Source organism: Triplophysa rosa, linkage group LG4, assembly GCF_024868665.1.
Source record: "Triplophysa rosa linkage group LG4, Trosa_1v2, whole genome shotgun sequence".
NCBI lineage: Eukaryota > Metazoa > Chordata > Actinopteri > Cypriniformes > Nemacheilidae > Triplophysa > Triplophysa rosa.
In genome coordinates, this window is record NC_079893.1 from 30,263,502 (window position 1) to 30,280,713 (window position 17,212).

The window sequence follows — 17,212 nt, forward strand, 5'->3', positions numbered from 1 at the left end:
TATTTAACTTGCATTGAAATTCAAGAAGGGAAAAATCATGCCATATTTCTGGCATTCCTGTAAATATTTTACTTTAGCCGGCTTTTGGGTTGAGTAAACAGTTTTCAAGTCCATCATTGATTTGTTTGTAACATGGCCTTGATGTTTTTATATACACAAGAGATTTATACTGGCGATACTCTCTAATGTGGGAGGGGAAGAGCATTCCAGAGTGTCGGAGCACAGGAAGAGAAAGCCCCGTCACCAACAGTTCAAAGGCGTGTCTGTGGAACAGTCAAAAACCCAAAAAGCCCCTACCAATAATGCATTGCGATAGTCGATACGTGAGAAAACAAAAATGCTAATAAGCCTTTCAGCCACCAAAAAAGATAACATAGGACGTAGTCTAGCAATATTTCTGAGATGAAAGAAGGAATTATTTACAGTAATTAAAGAATTGTCACATCCATAAAGGTCCACATTCCTCATAAATGTGCACAAGAAAAATAAAATATCAATTATTTTGTTGTCTATGAAGAGGCATCCCTTCTCCATTTGTGGGGTATTATTTCTTCTAGTTTTTACATTTTAATTCACAGTTGTCTTTTTTGTCACATCCATAAAGTTTTTTTGTTTGTTTGTTTCTTTAAGAAAACGTAGGCATTGACTGATATTATTCTGATGCTATCAACAGGGGTGTAGGAAAATCTAAACAGATGATTACACAAAATGGATTCTCTGAGAGATTATATTTCAGGTTTTGACTGGAAATGTCACATCCTGGAATTGTCCTTTGTCATCATTAGTTCTTGTTGCTGTTTTTGGGTTGAAAAAAAATCCTCTGCAATTCTGAATCTGATTGATTTTTTATTTCGTAAATTTGCTCAAACATGGAAAAATGTGTCATTTTAATACACTTCACAACTTGACCAGTTGAAAATCTGTCACACAAATCATCTGCTTTCTAGCTGAAGCAACGCTGCTATAACTCAAAGAAGAACAGTTAGATGTGCATTGTAACTGTATTCATCTTTTTTTACTGTAAAGCACAAAGCAGCGATCTGGAATTAAAGGTGTTTTATGTCTTTGGACAGTCAAACAGCAGGTCGTGCTGGAGACTCAACATGCCGTTATATTTCTCTTTGAGTTCAGCGCTGGTCTCGCTCTCGTCCTTGCTGGGCCAGTGTTCCACCCAGGTCCTCTCACCCAAAGCGTACTGACCACTGAAGAAGAGTAAGACAGAGACGTTCAAACAAGTTTTTCCATCGCCAACAGATCCATGTAAAAACTAACAGGGTTGACTCTTTAGTTTTGAGTATTCTTCACAAACCACTCAGCGCTCTTCATTCTTTTTATGAACAAAGAGTCACGTTTGGAGACTCACTTTCCACCTTCCAGCTGTACGTCTTCAGCGTGGCCCATGATCAGATAGCCGGTGCCCTTCTTTAGATCCAGAGCTTCTTTACAGGAGAGCTGTACGGTGAAAGTACGCTGACGTCCAACCACGTCTTTTTCTGGCCCTACACACATGAAAGTATTAACAACACATTTGATTCAAGTCCATGAATTCGTATAAAAACCGAAATGTCACTGAAGTGAGACAGTACAGTATACCTTTTTTAAGGGACGTCTCAATCTTCATCCTGTAATAAACAGTTGACACGTCCTCATCTTCATTCAGGAGAACAGCTTTAAAAACTAAAAAAAAATGAAAAAAGTGAATTGTGCAGGCACAAAAACATAAACACACATATGCACACGATAACACAAAAGTAGTTTTTACCGTAATCTATTGAGGCTTCACAGGCCTTTTTATTGCGCCGAGCCTCGTCGATTTTTTCTTTTCTTTGAAGACTGCAGCTATCTGTAACCGTAATGAAGACGGCTGTTGTTCAAACTGTATTTCTTCTATTATCTAAATAAAACGCAATGCCGTACCTTCCGCACACTGACAGACGTCTTTATGGCAGATTTTCTGAAGAGCTCCTTGTTTTCTGGTCGGATGGTAAAATTTCACACAGCGATTTTCTAAACATGGAGGAACGACATCGCACGAGTCAACTACACCCGACAACTAGCAGGAAAGCTCAAGATTAGATCTGGTTTAATAAGAGTTGACTTTAATTTGATTATCAGACATATTGTCAAAATCTCACGTAAAAAATATTTTAACAGCATTTATAAATACTAGTTGTGCTTGTTTAGTGTTGCACTTAATATTTATAAATAGGATATTATTATATTATTTTTGTCAGCTTAACAGTCACGTCAATGGATATTACAAGCCTACATCGTGCATATAAATGTCTAAACTGAACTCAGATTTTGAGAGAGAGAGAGATGTTTTGAGATAAGTGAGATGTCCATGCATTAGTTTCATACCCATAGAGTAATATTCATATACAGTGACAGCAGCTGGCTGAAGGAATCCCGTTTTCATAACCTTGTGTACTCTGAATGTAACTTTGTCTTTCCATTCGTGAGAAATCTGAAGAGAAATTGTGCTATAAAAGTGCACTTTGAGCATTTACAGTGAGTGTTTCTACCGTGTTAAACCTTTTTAAATCATCGACGGTCTTATTTTTTAAATGATTGATACCCTGTCCAGATAGATGATGAGAGATCCTCGTTCTGACAGCTGCTTGTTCATCTCAAACTTCTGAATGATTCTGCCGTGTCCGGTCGACAGCTGCAGAGAAGAGCAAACGGTTCTGTCACACTATCATCATCATTCATGTCAATATTATTGAAACAAAGGTTGCGTTATAAGACCAAAACTAAATGTTGCATCGTGAAGAAAGACTCCGTACCGCCTTTAGATCGTTCTCATCCACAACAAAGCCGGTCAGTAAGGACACGTCGAGTATAGACATGGTGGCGTCTCTATCAGCAGACAGATATCTGAGGAGGAATCAAAGATTTAACACAACGCCGTCAATGTCAAAAGAATAAACCTCAGAGGATTTTAAAGGATTGTTGAACAAACAGAATTACTCTAAAAGTTCTAAAAGGTATGTTATTTATTTGTCCACCTGGTGTTGATGGTGAGTTTATAACTTTCACTCGCACCTGAATAAGTGACTGGAAACACACAAAGAGAGACACACAAAATCAAGGTCACATTTTAAACATTAAAGGTGAAAATGTGCTTAATCCTCATGACATTATTGTAAAACAGGTTTCACGTTCTTAATGCAAAAAGGCTGTTAAACGATTAATCGCAATTAATCGCATCCACAATAAAAGTTTTTACATAATATTTGTTGTGTACATGTATGTGTATGCGTAAATACTAAATAAATATGCACAGTACATACACATATATTATGTAAACACAAACTTTTATTCTGGATGTGATTAATCGTGATTAATCGTTTAACAGCCCTAATTGCGAAATGTGAGTCGAATCTCAATAAAATGTCAAACTGCTTACTGGTCTGTTTAAAACTCAGCACAACATCAACGATAATACACGATGTAAGCACGTGTCCATTATAAAATATCATTAGCATTCATTATTGAATGAAATCCTGACCTCGATTCTCCTTATCAAACATCAGTTCGAGCTCAAAGTTCTTGCAGTCTGTGTTTCTCTCCTTAGCTTTGGCATAATACTCAGTCACAACCTGAAACACCAGAAAAGAAGCTGAAAGAATGCAGATGAATAACACAAATGCTGATGGGGTACATCACAGCCAAGCCTGAGATTTGCTTCTTGTTTGTAAGTGGCAGGTGAAATATGGGGGCAGGACTCACTAACTCTACAGAGAATTTGATTGGACACAAGTTTATGTAGTGCAGGAGGAGTCATCAATAATTCCCACTGATTTCCCAGAAGAGAAAGACGCTGCTGTCCTTCTGAAACCTTGTATCTCCATTAGCAAACAATAGCAATATTTAAGGTTGGCGGAATGAAACTGTTCTGGGCAAACTCTTCGCCTGTCCATGCAGCCTTGCATGGGGTACAGCAGCCTTGCATGGACAGAGCGGGAGCGCAACAATACATGTCCCCCCACCCGGGAAACCAGAACAGTTTATGATGAGTAACAGGATTAAATAAAAATGATCCAACAGATACAAGCAGATAAGGCGGAGATGGGGATGGAGGTGGGTTTTGAGTGCAGCACGATTAAGCAGCTGATAAGGAGCAAAGAAAGGCAACTTAAATAGGACGCAGTCTAGTGTGTGTTGTATGACTGTTGGTTAACGTTGATTAGCTGCACCTGATGTGATCGGCTGATGCAAGCTATTTCGAGGTTTTTCTTTTTTAACCAATAAAAACTTTGATGACACAGTATTTAATCTTTTAAATAGTCCAGTGTTTTTTCCATTTCCTAAAAAACAGAGTATTTGGAATGCAAAGTGACCAAGTTTCAATGATTAGCTCTTATCATTTACTCACGGTAACAGAAGCCTCTCCAGAACCCTTGGCAATGACGGTGATCTCTCTGTTAGACGGGATCTGTCCATGAACATTATAATGTAAAATAAATGCAAATTATATCTTTACAATGAAAAAACGAAAAGTATCTCACTGTTGTCGATATAACAGTCAATACACACCTTCTCTGTTCGTGTGAGATGAGCGTTTTCTTGGTTGAATCTCCAGACAAAGGGCAGCTGACTGCCTGCCACTTGTATGGTCATCTCCATGTCTAAAAGCTTGACATCTTTAACCTGAATCCTGTACTCGGCCACAGCCTGGAATACTATGATGGTGGCCTGAAACAGAGAAGAAAAGCTGCGCTTTAAATATTTAGATCTACGGTTCTCATATTGAGCTGACACGTGGACAGATGAATGTGTGGTTCACGTCGCTCAAATACCTGAGTGGTGCCATATCCTCCGTTGTACTGCCTCTGGTTGCTCAGCCAGTTCAAGATGGGAGCCGCTCTCTGGAAGTCTTTGGCTTTGACGAACGCGAGAAGCGCGTAAGCCGAGGCCTCCAGACCGAAGTAAATGCTCTCAGGCACAGGCCAGTGACTCCCGTCTGAATCAGATTGAAGACGAGAGATGAAACATGTTGTGGAGGGAAAAAAAACAATGAGGTCTTTATTCTTTACCTGCAGAGGCTTTTCTTAACAGGACTTGTTTGTTGAGCGAGTTTTCATTGGCCAGAGCATAGGACGCCATGGCGACGGCGTATGGATTGGTCAGACTCTGTAACTGGGAATTCAGGTAGGTGGTGGCTTTGTGAATGCTGTTTTCCAGACTCTGAGGAGTACAGAACAGATGGTTGTAAATGAAACGCAATCCATCTGTAGAAAGAATTGTAAGCGTGTAGTTTTAGTTTCGCTTTAGCAGGACTCACAGGAACACTAGCAGCGCAAATGCTCCGCCCCTCCTGCAGAGCGATAAGCACAAATGCCGTCATAGAGGATTGAGCGTCTCTGCCTCGGACGTTCCCCTGCGCGACAGAAATGATAAGAGAAGACATCACAGTTCTGCGAATGTGGAAAAATGCCACACTCAATATGGTCGCTACAAATTCTACTTTGGTATTTTATGGAACTGATCTTTGATGCAAGTGCCACTCACAGTCATCTCTCCGTGAATTACAGGTGCGTGTTCTACGAAAACTCCATTGGGCTGCTGCTTGTTCATTATCAGCCATCTGAGGGCGCTGCAGATGACATTCTGGTTTATGTGCACCACGCGACTTGCCATCGCAAATACTTTAGCGACATACGCCGTCAGCCTTGAGGAGAGTAAAAGCCAGCAAAACATTTGAGTCGGTATCAAGCTGAGATGCTTGAGGGATACAGGCAAAAAAAAGAGACAAACATCCATTACCAAGTGCTGCTTGGACGATTGATCCATGCGCCGTAGGATCCATCTCCTTTACGATATGCCAGCTGTTGATTGTAACCTGTCAATCAAACCATTCGATAAAGGGAAAATTCAATATTTTAATTTTGTGTTTGAGATCCAGAGGCTTGCTAAACATATGTGAAAATGGATTTGAAATGCAACTTCCTGGTTTATTTTTACTTTTTTTTAATTAAATGCACTAGCATCCTGCTAGCATTGTGCTAAAATGTGTAAGCATCTTTGTAAAACATGTCCATTTCATTATAAACCATGTTAGCTTGATGCTAAAACGGGCTAGCAACATCTTAAAACATGCTAACTTCATGTTAAAACATGTCAGCTTTGTGCTAAAACATGCTAAAATTCTGTTAAATTGTGCTAGCATTGTGAAAAACCGTGTTAGCATTGGGTTCATGCTTGCAAACTTTATGCTAACATGCTAAAATCATGTCAGAATATGTAAAACACGTTTAAAGATGTTCTTCTTATGACTTCTTAGCATCACTGTATACAATTTCGAATCTGATGCTTTTCCAACCATTTTAAACTCTTCAGTCCAATCCTTTGTCCAGCCTTCAAAAGTTTGTCCTCTTTTTATCCCCATAAAGTTGTAAGAATTGCTTGGTTTGGACGGTCAAAACCAACGTCACCTTGTCTTCTGACATTTGAAACCGACAAGTTCATAAAACCCTTGACAGTATGACAGTTGATACGTTTGTGCTAAAATACCTCTGGTAATATAAGTTAGAGCTGTTTGTCTGAGTCCAGCGCTCACTGTGTGCCACTGATTGGTTTGGTCCAGGTAATGTGTGGCAATGACGGGCATCGTCAGTCTGATCATGTTCTGCTCCCCGCATCCTCCGGGCTGGACAACCAGAGAGCCTATGGTTGCACCGCTAATGGCTTTCTCAATGGTTATACTGATGGGATCTCCTGCAGATGAAGACATGAGACACTGGTAAATCAAACATGCTATACATTCCAGGCATCTGTCAGATGTTAGGAGACTCACCTGTGGCAGTGATGTACGTGATGGCAGGAGTGTTCGGCGCTTGATCCTTCAGTATAAGGCTCTTGATCACTTGTACATGTTGACCACCTGTTTCACAGAGAAACTGTGTGATTATGTCGTTTACTGATATGTGTCTGTGTGTACGTCCATGTTTTTGCTTACCGTTCTTGGAAGGACTCAGTCTCAGATTTTCCCCAAGCTTGGTCAAAACACCTTCAGACTGCCAGACGGAAGAGAAGAATACAGAGGTAGTCATCTCAACGAGTTTTTGCGTACAGATATAACCAATGCGAAAAGATTTCTTGTTTATTCGAAAAAATGCTGAGGAACTGTTTCTTGGCCTCACCACCACAAGGAGATCTTTCTTCACGCCGTCGCCCCCGCGTCCTGCCACGGCGGCCTTCACTTCGATGCCGTGACGTCCCAATGCCAGCGGGACGATGACAAAAGGTACAGAACGAGATGATTTAGCATCAACCGTCACTGTGGTCTGGTACCTGCCCTTCTTACTGGCCAAGCTGCAGACCTCTTTCGTTTCCTTCAGTTCCACATGTACCTATGACATGAAAATTACATACAATTGAGATCAGGAGCAACGTTTACACATTTCTAAGGTTTAGTGTATTCTTACCTTTACGACTCTGTTGTAAAAGTTGTGAATAACGGCCTTGATTTCAATCTGCTCCTTGCGCACGGCTGAGTAAGGAATCTTAAGATCAACGAAAAATTCCTTCATCACCGTCATCTCACGAACGTCTGCCACGCAGATGCCTTCACAGAGACAAAGAATGCGTGATTATGGGAGGTACCATTCGTTTAATCAGTTATTATAAATAGTACAGTGTTTTTTGACCTAATATCTGTGTATCGCATGTATGGGTTGCTGTCAATAAACAAGTAATTGTGAATCCTCTATCAGCACGTAACAGAAGCATCCAACGTGCTAGCATAATGTATGACCCATTTAACAAATAACTGTGTGGACAAAATTCAATCTACTTTTCAGGGTATAACTGAACAAGTTATTGTTTTTGCTATTGTGACCAAGAGGTTAAAAAAATGCGTGAACTTGACAACTAATGTGATATACAATGAGAAACGATGCTTTAGGGTTTGCAAAAATGAATCTGAACCATATTGAAATACATTTACAAATTGAAAATTATATAAAACATTTTTACATGGCTTTTTTTGTTTTTTTCCAACAATTTTGTCCTTTTATTATTTATTTATTTTTTAAATATTGCCATAAAGGCTAATTGCTATATATGCAAATATTTAACTTTTTATTATTTTAAAATAGCTATTATTTTTATATTTAATCTTTAGCAATTTTGTTGCGCTTTTGTCATGTTATTTTTACTATATTACTATATAAGTTTAATTTATTTTCATTTCAGCTTTTGTTCCAGTTCCAATTTTTTTGTCTCAATTGCAAAGGCAACATTTTCAACTTTCAATGTTTTTTAAATAATGTTTTAATTGATTTCAATTCATAATTTCAATTCAGACGTAACACGCTAAACATAAACGCCCCAAGTGGTTGTGGTGTGTGTACCGTGAGTCTTGGACAGGCTGATGGCTGTGATTTCCCAGGTGGTGATGGAGTCTTTCAGCTTGATGCCATTTCTGGAAACTGATGTTGTTCGACTAAAGAGAGAGAAACTTTTAGCGAAACAGAAACATCATCAGCTGTTAGAAACGATACGATCATGGAAGCTGCACCGACCAGTTGGGGTTCAGTGAAGGGCATTTAGGCAACGTCACCTCCTCCCAAAGCCAACTTTCAGGGAAGAGGGTTCGAGTGACGATGCTATCCGAGTTCACAAACTCTTCCATCTCACCTGTGAGCCGAAGACGAAACAAAGTTTGATTCTTCAGGAAAAACCACAGCAGTCACATGCCATTCCAGCCCATAAAGCTAACAGCTGCTCACTTCTTTCCACTAAATATGCACATACATAGCAATATGAACCAAAAAAACTGCAGATGTAGTGTGATAGCGGTGAGGAAGAACTTACTGCGAGCTAGAGTTAGCTCGGCCTGAGCTTCAGCCTCTTGATAGTTCGTTACTTCATTGCAACAGTGCAGGAAGGCCTTTTTGCACTCTTGTCCATCCACAATGTACTTCGATCGGTAAAGGCAGGAATAACCATATACCCAAAGCATTCCATCCACACAACACTGCCTTTTGAGACCAGAGTACTTGTTCACTAGAGGAAGATAAAAAACATAATTTTATCATTGACAAAATCTCATTAACATGCAAGAAGTTGAGTTTGATGTTGGTATTTCTTTGTCTTCCTTGTGTTTTTGGTGAGGAGTTTTTACACCTGTCACACGTGGTCAATGGTTATGAATAATAATTTCATGCCCTTGGAACAGATAAACCTAATGTTTTCGACATCCTCTGACTTGTTGTGGTACGCAAACAACTACGCATTTATTTTTTTCGCAAAAGGTGAATTACCTAAAGTATAAATCAACTCCATTATGTTGTATTCTCGTTTTCTTCTCACCGATGGGGCAGGACAGTCAGAATCTAGAACAGATCATAACATTTAACTGACATTTCAACAACATGAGCAAACATTCATAGCAAAGACTCCAAGGAAATCCTGCAAGTACGCGTTCTGACGCCGGTTCCTCCCGCGGTGCTAGACTCGAACAACAAGCCGGCATCGCCGAAAACCTGCATGCCCTCTCTCCCGCTTCCGGCCGTGCAGCCAGTGTCCTGTTTCTCAACGACGTCCCAGATCTTTCGGAGGAAGAAGCGAGTTTAGAAGTTGCCTCTTTCCTAGTACAACAGAAAGATGATATTCTTAAGACCTTTGACTGGACGAGTCTGTTGTTGTTGTTGAGGACATAGACGCCTTTATCCACGGCCACCAGCCCAACCTTGGCTCCCGGATCTCCTGTTAACTTCAGTCCAAACTCCTCGCCGGGTGAATAGATGTTCAACGGATCACGAACTTCCACTTTAAGCTGGAAAAAAGAAAGAAACGAGAGATTGAAACTCGGTTTGTAGGCGAGCCAATGTTGGTGTGACGTGACCAGGGCAAACTCACCGATCCCATGCACGTGTCCTTCACATCAACCCAAACGGAGTCGGACACCACCTCATTTGAGCCCACGTGATAATACGCCACAAAGCGGAAAGACGGCACCATGACTTTGGTCACAGGTAGAGACAGAGACACTACAGACTGTCCTCTACTCTTATATCTGCCCACTTGAAGAATTTGTCCTTTGCTTAAAATCTGAAAATAAACATTAGCAGACACGACTTAATTCTGGATCATACGGACGAAAGCTTTACATCGAATTTATTCTTTATGGGATCTACTGTCACTCACCATGTACGTGTAATCTTGATCTCTGACTCCTGGACTCTTTCCTGTGTTCAGATCGACCTTCATGTGATCACCGATCTCAAGCTCTACAGCATCGATGCCAACGTGCAGGTAGTTGTTTGAGCCGGCTTTGGGTTTGTAGGCGTGAGCCGTCATCTTCCTCACCGCCTGCTGTTCACTTTGTAATTGTGGATCCATAGTCTTCACCTGGAAGACATGTTTTTTTATGCAAGTAAAAGATGTGTTTGCATATCTCACACTGAATCACCAATGAAACGGTTAACAGACAGGTCTTACGGTGATGTCCAGTGTAGAAGCTCCTCCAGGTGTGTTGATGGTGACCTTCGCATTGCCATTGGCTTTTGTTTGACCTCTGACCCCTCCGGGGTTGACCTCCACTTTCATATTTACAGCAGGAGTCTGGTCGGGATTTGTCACGTAAAACTTTGTGCGAAAAAGATGTAGGTATAGGTATACATTGTTAATGTAGTGTAAATGAACTTCCTCAAAATTGAACACACAACCATGCTGTTACAGGTGCCATGCTTTGTTGGACTACAAAAACTTACTCAATAATTTTTCAATGTTATGTTTTACAATGTAAATTTTTGCATTAGTCTTTAGCAAAATTATGTTTCTTAAGCATTAATCAACATTTTGTACCAAAACGTCAAAGGGCATTCCAGGTTTGAAGAATTGAGGTGTACTCTTGAAGTGGATGGTGTACGGTGACGTCACAATCTGAATGCCTCTCTTCTGTGCTTCCACCATTTCACTGCCTGAAACACACACATGTATAATACTCACAAATATGTTAATAACACGTTGATAATTTCCCAAAGCGTATGAATGCAGATGCTTCCAGCTACACAAGCTCAATTTTGTGAGTAGTGTTGTCAATCATGCTCTGGCACGTTTAGAAAATGTCGCCACAAGGGGCACCACAGCCGTAAGATTCAGCGCTGATCTGAATAATAACGCAACTGATCTGAATGACACAACTTTGTCAGCCTATAAGTTTAGCAACAAGCTTGAGCAATGCTCAAGCGTGCATGAAGTACGTTAAAGATGTGTTGACCACGCACTCGCGTCAGGTTTTTTTATGTCAATCTGCTTTGAAAATGCAACACTGTAAAAAGCATTATATAAATACACTTGAATTTGCATAATCTAGTATGTATTGTTCTGTTCATTGAATTTATAATGTTACCTTTGTCTTGCCCATGTATTAATAAGTATAATTTTGTTGTCTAGGTTTCCATATTGAAGAAAGTGCACATAAACGTCAAGTTATATTACCACAAAACATGGACATGGCCATTCTAGTTGTCGATGAGCAGGTGTGATTGGCTCTTACCTGTCTCTGTTAAAACACTGACGCTAACAAACAGCGAATGACCGACAAGCTGGTTTATGTTCGGAAAGGTCTCCAAGATGTGTTTCCTCTTCAGCTCTGCTCTTCCACTTCCATCCCAAATCTGACATCATACATTGACCGAAAAAAAAATCGAATAATCCAAGCCAATATAACAGTGTACAGCAGACAAATAAGAATGAAAGCATGCTTATATATTTATCCTTAAAATAACGTAGAGAAAGTAACTATGTGCGTAATACCATCACTCTCTGTAGAGATCCTGGAAGACTGATCTTCCCTTTATCTTCTGTTATCACACCAAACACAGCAAACGCATGACCATTGACTTTCTGTCCAAACAAATACCTTCGGGAAACACACACACAGTAAAATCACACATTCTGTGATATCTCTTTTAAAATACTCTGTATAAACGTGATGTGTATGTATATAAAACTTGAGTCCCGTACTTGGATTCAATATCGACAGACAGGCTGTCATCATTGATGTAAAAGAAGGCTTTGTGTGGCGTCAGTGAGACCTCAAAGCTGGGCAGGACTGCAGGAGGAACAGAAGGAACGTGAGAACATGTCCTCGCATCTCTAGATATCACGGAGGTCTCAGACACACCTACCATATTCTTTCACCTCAAACTCGCTGGAGAAGTTCTGCTGCGGGCTGCCCTGGTGCCACGCCACAAGCTTCCACATCCCTGGACTAATACACCCAAACAAAATATAGGACATGTCTAAATATAACTTGAAGGTATTCTTATGATTATTTATATAAAAAATATATACATTTATCATTTATAAAAAATGAAGAGTAGTTTCGATAAACTTATATAAAAGATTTCACACTAACTGACACTCAAAATGTATAATTATATAAAAATGGATACAAATTATTTTAATAAAATAAATAAAGAATAGTTTCGATAAACATTTCACAATTGGACTTCTACAATTTATTAAACCTTTGGAGAAATACGATTTTGAATTTTGAGTGTAAATTAGTGACATTTGTTAAACAATGAAAAAATAATACATAATAAAACACAAAAAATAATACACTAAATAAAACACTAGTTTAGTACGGTGTAAATGACTTCAATGTATGGTTATATATGTTGATATAAAAAGTTTGATCATTTTTCTTATAAAATTTGTCAATCACAAATACATGATTTGTCAATCGTTCATTTTTTACTAAAATTGTTATTTTACAACTAGTTAAATATCAAACGATTGTCCGAATTCCGACAATCACTGACTACACTTTATCAGTCGTTGATATTTTGCTGACGCTCCCTTGTTTTTGACTCATGTGATGTATTATTTTCTGTCAAACCTCCTTGAATTCAGATCCAGTTTACACTCCAGCCACACAAAATGTCATCCTAAAGTATACGTTTGAATTAAAGGCAAAGACGCAAATGTTCCACAGTCGGGCATCCCTTATGGCCACAACCGTAGATGTGGGGTAAAGTATTTACTTTATCATTGAATTTGTTAGATGCTCTTGATCTAGCATATTGAATAGTTCGCACAATAAAGAACAAGAGATTTGTGCCTTCACTGCACTGCAACAATTCTGCAACATAAGGTTTTAATTTGAAGCGCTGACCTCGCCGGATCGGTGAGACTGAAGGTTCCTGAGGTCATCCCTCCATCAGGATACACAGATTTACTCTGAAGACTGATGCCGTCGGGTGTCTACACAATTATTTCATTACAAAAAATGTAAAACACACACACACAAACATACACACATTATTACACAATCACACAAATACGTAAAGATTACCAAGATCTCCACACGGACTCCACTTTCAACAGCCTGTGACATTCCTGGACTGAGTGAGAAAACTCTGTAAAACACTGAATAAAAATATAAACATTATTCAATCTATTCTGAGAAGTTAAAATTGAATAAAACCATTCCCTTTACTGAGACTAAAACGGCTGAAACTGGTGTCATTCTAGTCAATATTAACATCCCACCCGTGCTGTCTGGAGTGTAGATGGTTTTATCGGTCTGTATGAATATGTGTCCTGACTGGAAGGTCAGCAGGACCTGCTTCTTCAGTAGCTTCTGAGGAAAGTGAGCTTGCAGGAAGGCATACTGCTGAATGCCTTTCTGAAAGGTGTACGCGTTACCTGGCACCTGACACAAACACACCGAGTAAAAACACAGTAAAGGCAGTAAAATAAAATAAAAACGAGCAGATTCTCACCTCGATCTCCACCAGATCCTGGTAGTTTTTGTCTGGCGTCAGTGTGACCGACGCACCGGTCAGTTCACCGCCGTTCCCTTGAGCACTTCTCATTGATATTCTCACATTCACGTTGGCTCCAGAATAGTCCTGCGCCTCCACAAACACTTTCTCCGGTGATCCCACCCGCATCAGGTTCGGAGCTGACAGAACGTAACTTTAAGGATGAAATCATACACAGAATGTTTCTTATTATCTGTGGCAATGTACCAATCTACTGTACATACAAGAATTGATACGGTGCCATGTTTGGGCTGTCACAGTATCTCACTTCACGATTTTCATGGCCAAAAGCAATCTCGACAACAATATCATCACAAAATTAGGGCTGTTAAAAGATTAATCGTGATCAGGGCTGGACTGGGAAGAAAAATCGGCCTTGGCATTTTTAGGCCCGCATGCGTCGGCCCTCCACCGAATCTGTCGACGGGGAGGGGGGACAAGTATACGTGTCTTTTGCATTCGAGTTGCGTGCATTCGCTTTTATAATACATCCGTCTAAGCAAATACTGACACCAAATTATTTATGACATACACAATTATTAATAATCACGGTTATTATTCATTAGCAAAATGTTAAATGCTCTCCCATTTGTAAGTCACCGTGGATAAAAGCATCAGCCATGCGAATAAATGAAAATTGTATTAATATCAAAAATGTTGTCAATGCTCACACAGTCATAGACTTACTGTACATTTACAAAAATATAATGTTGTTACATTTATAGCAGTAACACATGTACACATATAAGTTAAATCAATAAAGCAGATAGGGCTTTTACTCTTTAAAATGAAGTCCAATCATCACATGCGAGTTGTTGTGGAGTGTGTGTGCGTGTGGGGTATACTCACAGGGGGTCACAGAGTGTTTGAAGGGCTGAGAAGACCAAAACAGCAGCCAGCAGCCACACGGAGCGCACACGCATGATGTCTGTCTGTCCTCCAGCGTCTCTGATCCACCACATGCTCATTCACAATATATCCCTCATCCTGTCTCTCTCTCTCGCATCACTGCTGTCGTTATTGGGCAACACGGGCGGGGGTCTGACCTGTGATTCAGCACGGAGATCGCCCGTGTCAGTATGTTACAGCACCACGCTGCCATTACAATGTTATCATCCATAATGGCGTGGACAAGTCGGAATAATGGAAGTGTTGCTCTTTTAATGTTTATTAAACCTCAGCGGTCTCAGTGGTGTATGTACAGTGACCTTACAGCAGTGTTATCAATTCCATGTTGACTATTGCATTTACTTCTCAAAAGAAGTTAGTGGTTGGGTGTAGAAATGTGTTATCGGAAATGCAAACTCACCGTTAACCTGAAATCTAAAACCACAATTGCTCAATTGTGGTAACACTGATCTGTATCTATGTGTTGCATCTCTGTCAACAGTTGGATGTAGATGATTTGCCGAAATAACCCATATTAAAAAAAAAAAGTACAGTTAAAGTTTTGCCTGTTATTGTGTCCAGAGTCATCAGATTTTAGACAAAAACACGTAAAAAGATCAATAAACAATGTGTGATTAACAAAGGGTCGAGAATAGAGAGCACATTTTTAATTTACTTTTGTTCGTACTATTTGCATTTTTACAGTGAATGTTTAAGCAAGTGATAAGCTTTAAGTCTCTGGTAAATTGTACAGAATTGTAATGGACGTTAGGGAGCGGGGCTAGTTTCACACAACTACATCTCAGCAACTATAACATTTTGACAAGTCCAACAGTTCATGTGAACGTTTTGTTACTTTAGATTTCTATTGTTTCATAGATTGTTTTGTGCTTTCTAATTTATGTATTATTGTTCTAATGAATCTAAATGCGTTTCCTCAATCGGAAGAACACTTTGTTAGCAGCAGAATCCTGAAGTTATCCCAGCTGATGAGAATCTTCACGTTGTGCATCCAATGTTGAAGAGCTGCTCAGTTAACGTGCTGATGCCGATGTACGGCTCCTCGTATTCTGGAGTCTGAGCCTCATCTCGTGTGGGCCAGTATTCAATCCACGTCCGTTCACCCAAACTGTACCTCAGGCTGAAAAACCAACATGGAAGCGTGAACATGCTAAAAACACGTTATAAACCCACAATTGAGTATTGAGATCTCACCTTCCACCGATGCGGGGAAGAGGTTTGGTCTGGCCCATGATCAGGTACGTCTTGCCTTCTTCGAGCTTCAGAAAGTCTCTACAGTGAGGATGAGCCAGAAAAGACCTCACGTTGCCTTCTACAGCCGGATCGGTGCCTAGAAAACACGCACAAACTCTAAACTCCACTATGTTTGTTTATAGATAAAGTCCAACAACAAGCACATCATGAGTTTGTGATTGTGATCGGTGTAGGCTGCAGTAAAATGCCAGCATGCTAACACAGTATATTATGACATCCTTAACACTCCATTTTCTCTGATCAGCATTATTTGCTATATTTTTAACAGTAAATTACAGCGAGTCCTCATATCTGCATGTTTAAGCGAATTATTTATGACCACAAGGATGGAAGGAAAACATCATACCTTCTTTTAGCACTTGTTCAATGGTCATGTTATAGATGTCTGCGTGCAGCGAGAAGTCCACACTCTCCAGTCTGGTTTTATAAACTTCGAAAGAAAATCATTTTTAAGTCAATAATAAAAACCACAGCTGGATGGTTTCATTACAGTCTTCTCGGCTCCACACACACACAAACACAGACGTCTACACAAAGGCATGAATTCACACAGACATTTAAACAAACACAGACGTTTACACAGACACACACATGCAAACACAGGCCAGCACAGAGACACAGATATTTACTCAGAAACACAAACACAGACGTTTACAGAAATACACATTTACAGACAAAACAAAGACGTTTAGACAGACGCGCACAAAAACAAACACAAAGGCAGGCATCACACAGACACAAACACGATGTACACGCTACACATACAGTATACACAATGACATTTACACAGACACACACACAAACATTTACATAAAGGCAGGTGATTACACAGACGTGTAGAAAAACACAAATGTTTACACAGACATGCACAAAAACTCACACAAACACAGAGATGTGTGCAAACACAGACACACACAAAGGGAGGCATCACACAGACATGCACAGAAACACACAGACATGTACACACAGGATACTCAAGCGCTTACCAAAGTCTACGTCACTCGCGCAGGCCTTGTCTGCGCGCTGTGATTCTTTAATACGATGTTTCTTTTGAAAGCTGCAGTTCTCTGTAAACACATCACAAGTTGAATCTTCTCTCTTCATCCCGTAACGCTCAGAAGTACTGCACTAACATTCAACATGAACCTTCAGTTTCTCATCTACCTTCAGCACAGTGACACAGATCCTCATGGCAGAGTCGATTCAGAGCGCCATCTTTCTTATGAGGATGATAGAACTTTACACAACGGTCATCTGAG

General features: G+C 39.9%; 1 protein-coding gene and 1 pseudogene across 2 annotated transcripts; both read right to left on the reverse strand.

Moving 5' to 3' along the window:
- Window positions 1-839: 839 nt before the first annotated feature.
- c3a.4 (complement C3a, tandem duplicate 4) lies at window positions 840-15,662 on the reverse strand. Of its 2 annotated transcripts, XM_057331945.1 has the most exons (41): window positions 14,640-15,660; window positions 13,749-13,944; window positions 13,516-13,678; window positions 13,319-13,392; window positions 13,139-13,227; window positions 12,147-12,229; window positions 11,983-12,070; window positions 11,773-11,878; window positions 11,513-11,633; window positions 10,819-10,934; window positions 10,453-10,599; window positions 10,159-10,362; window positions 9,871-10,062; window positions 9,632-9,787; window positions 9,431-9,560; window positions 9,273-9,344; window positions 8,824-9,015; window positions 8,532-8,646; window positions 8,361-8,452; window positions 7,434-7,573; window positions 7,149-7,358; window positions 6,965-7,022; window positions 6,803-6,889; window positions 6,520-6,723; window positions 5,773-5,848; window positions 5,518-5,677; window positions 5,291-5,386; window positions 5,043-5,193; window positions 4,806-4,969; window positions 4,543-4,701; window positions 4,382-4,441; window positions 3,515-3,605; window positions 3,012-3,060; window positions 2,790-2,880; window positions 2,579-2,668; window positions 2,362-2,467; window positions 1,918-2,007; window positions 1,763-1,843; window positions 1,594-1,677; window positions 1,364-1,499; window positions 840-1,202 (listed from the first exon to the last, which is right to left on the reverse strand). In XM_057331945.1, exons 1-41 carry the CDS (start codon window positions 14,756-14,758, stop codon window positions 1,058-1,060), a joined length of 4,983 nt encoding a protein of 1,660 aa, XP_057187928.1. In that variant the 5' UTR covers window positions 14,759-15,660; the 3' UTR covers window positions 840-1,057. The 2 variants fall into 2 exon arrangements, 1 of the variants encoding a protein (XP_057187928.1); XR_008962823.1 differs by lacking the exons at window positions 840-1,202; window positions 2,362-2,467 and having other exon boundaries at window positions 1,417-1,499; window positions 1,594-1,622; window positions 14,640-15,662.
- A 3-nt stretch (window positions 15,663-15,665) lies between these two features.
- The window catches only part of LOC130553163 (complement C3-like), a 32,808-nt pseudogene continuing 31,261 nt past the window's right edge, over window positions 15,666-17,212 (reverse strand).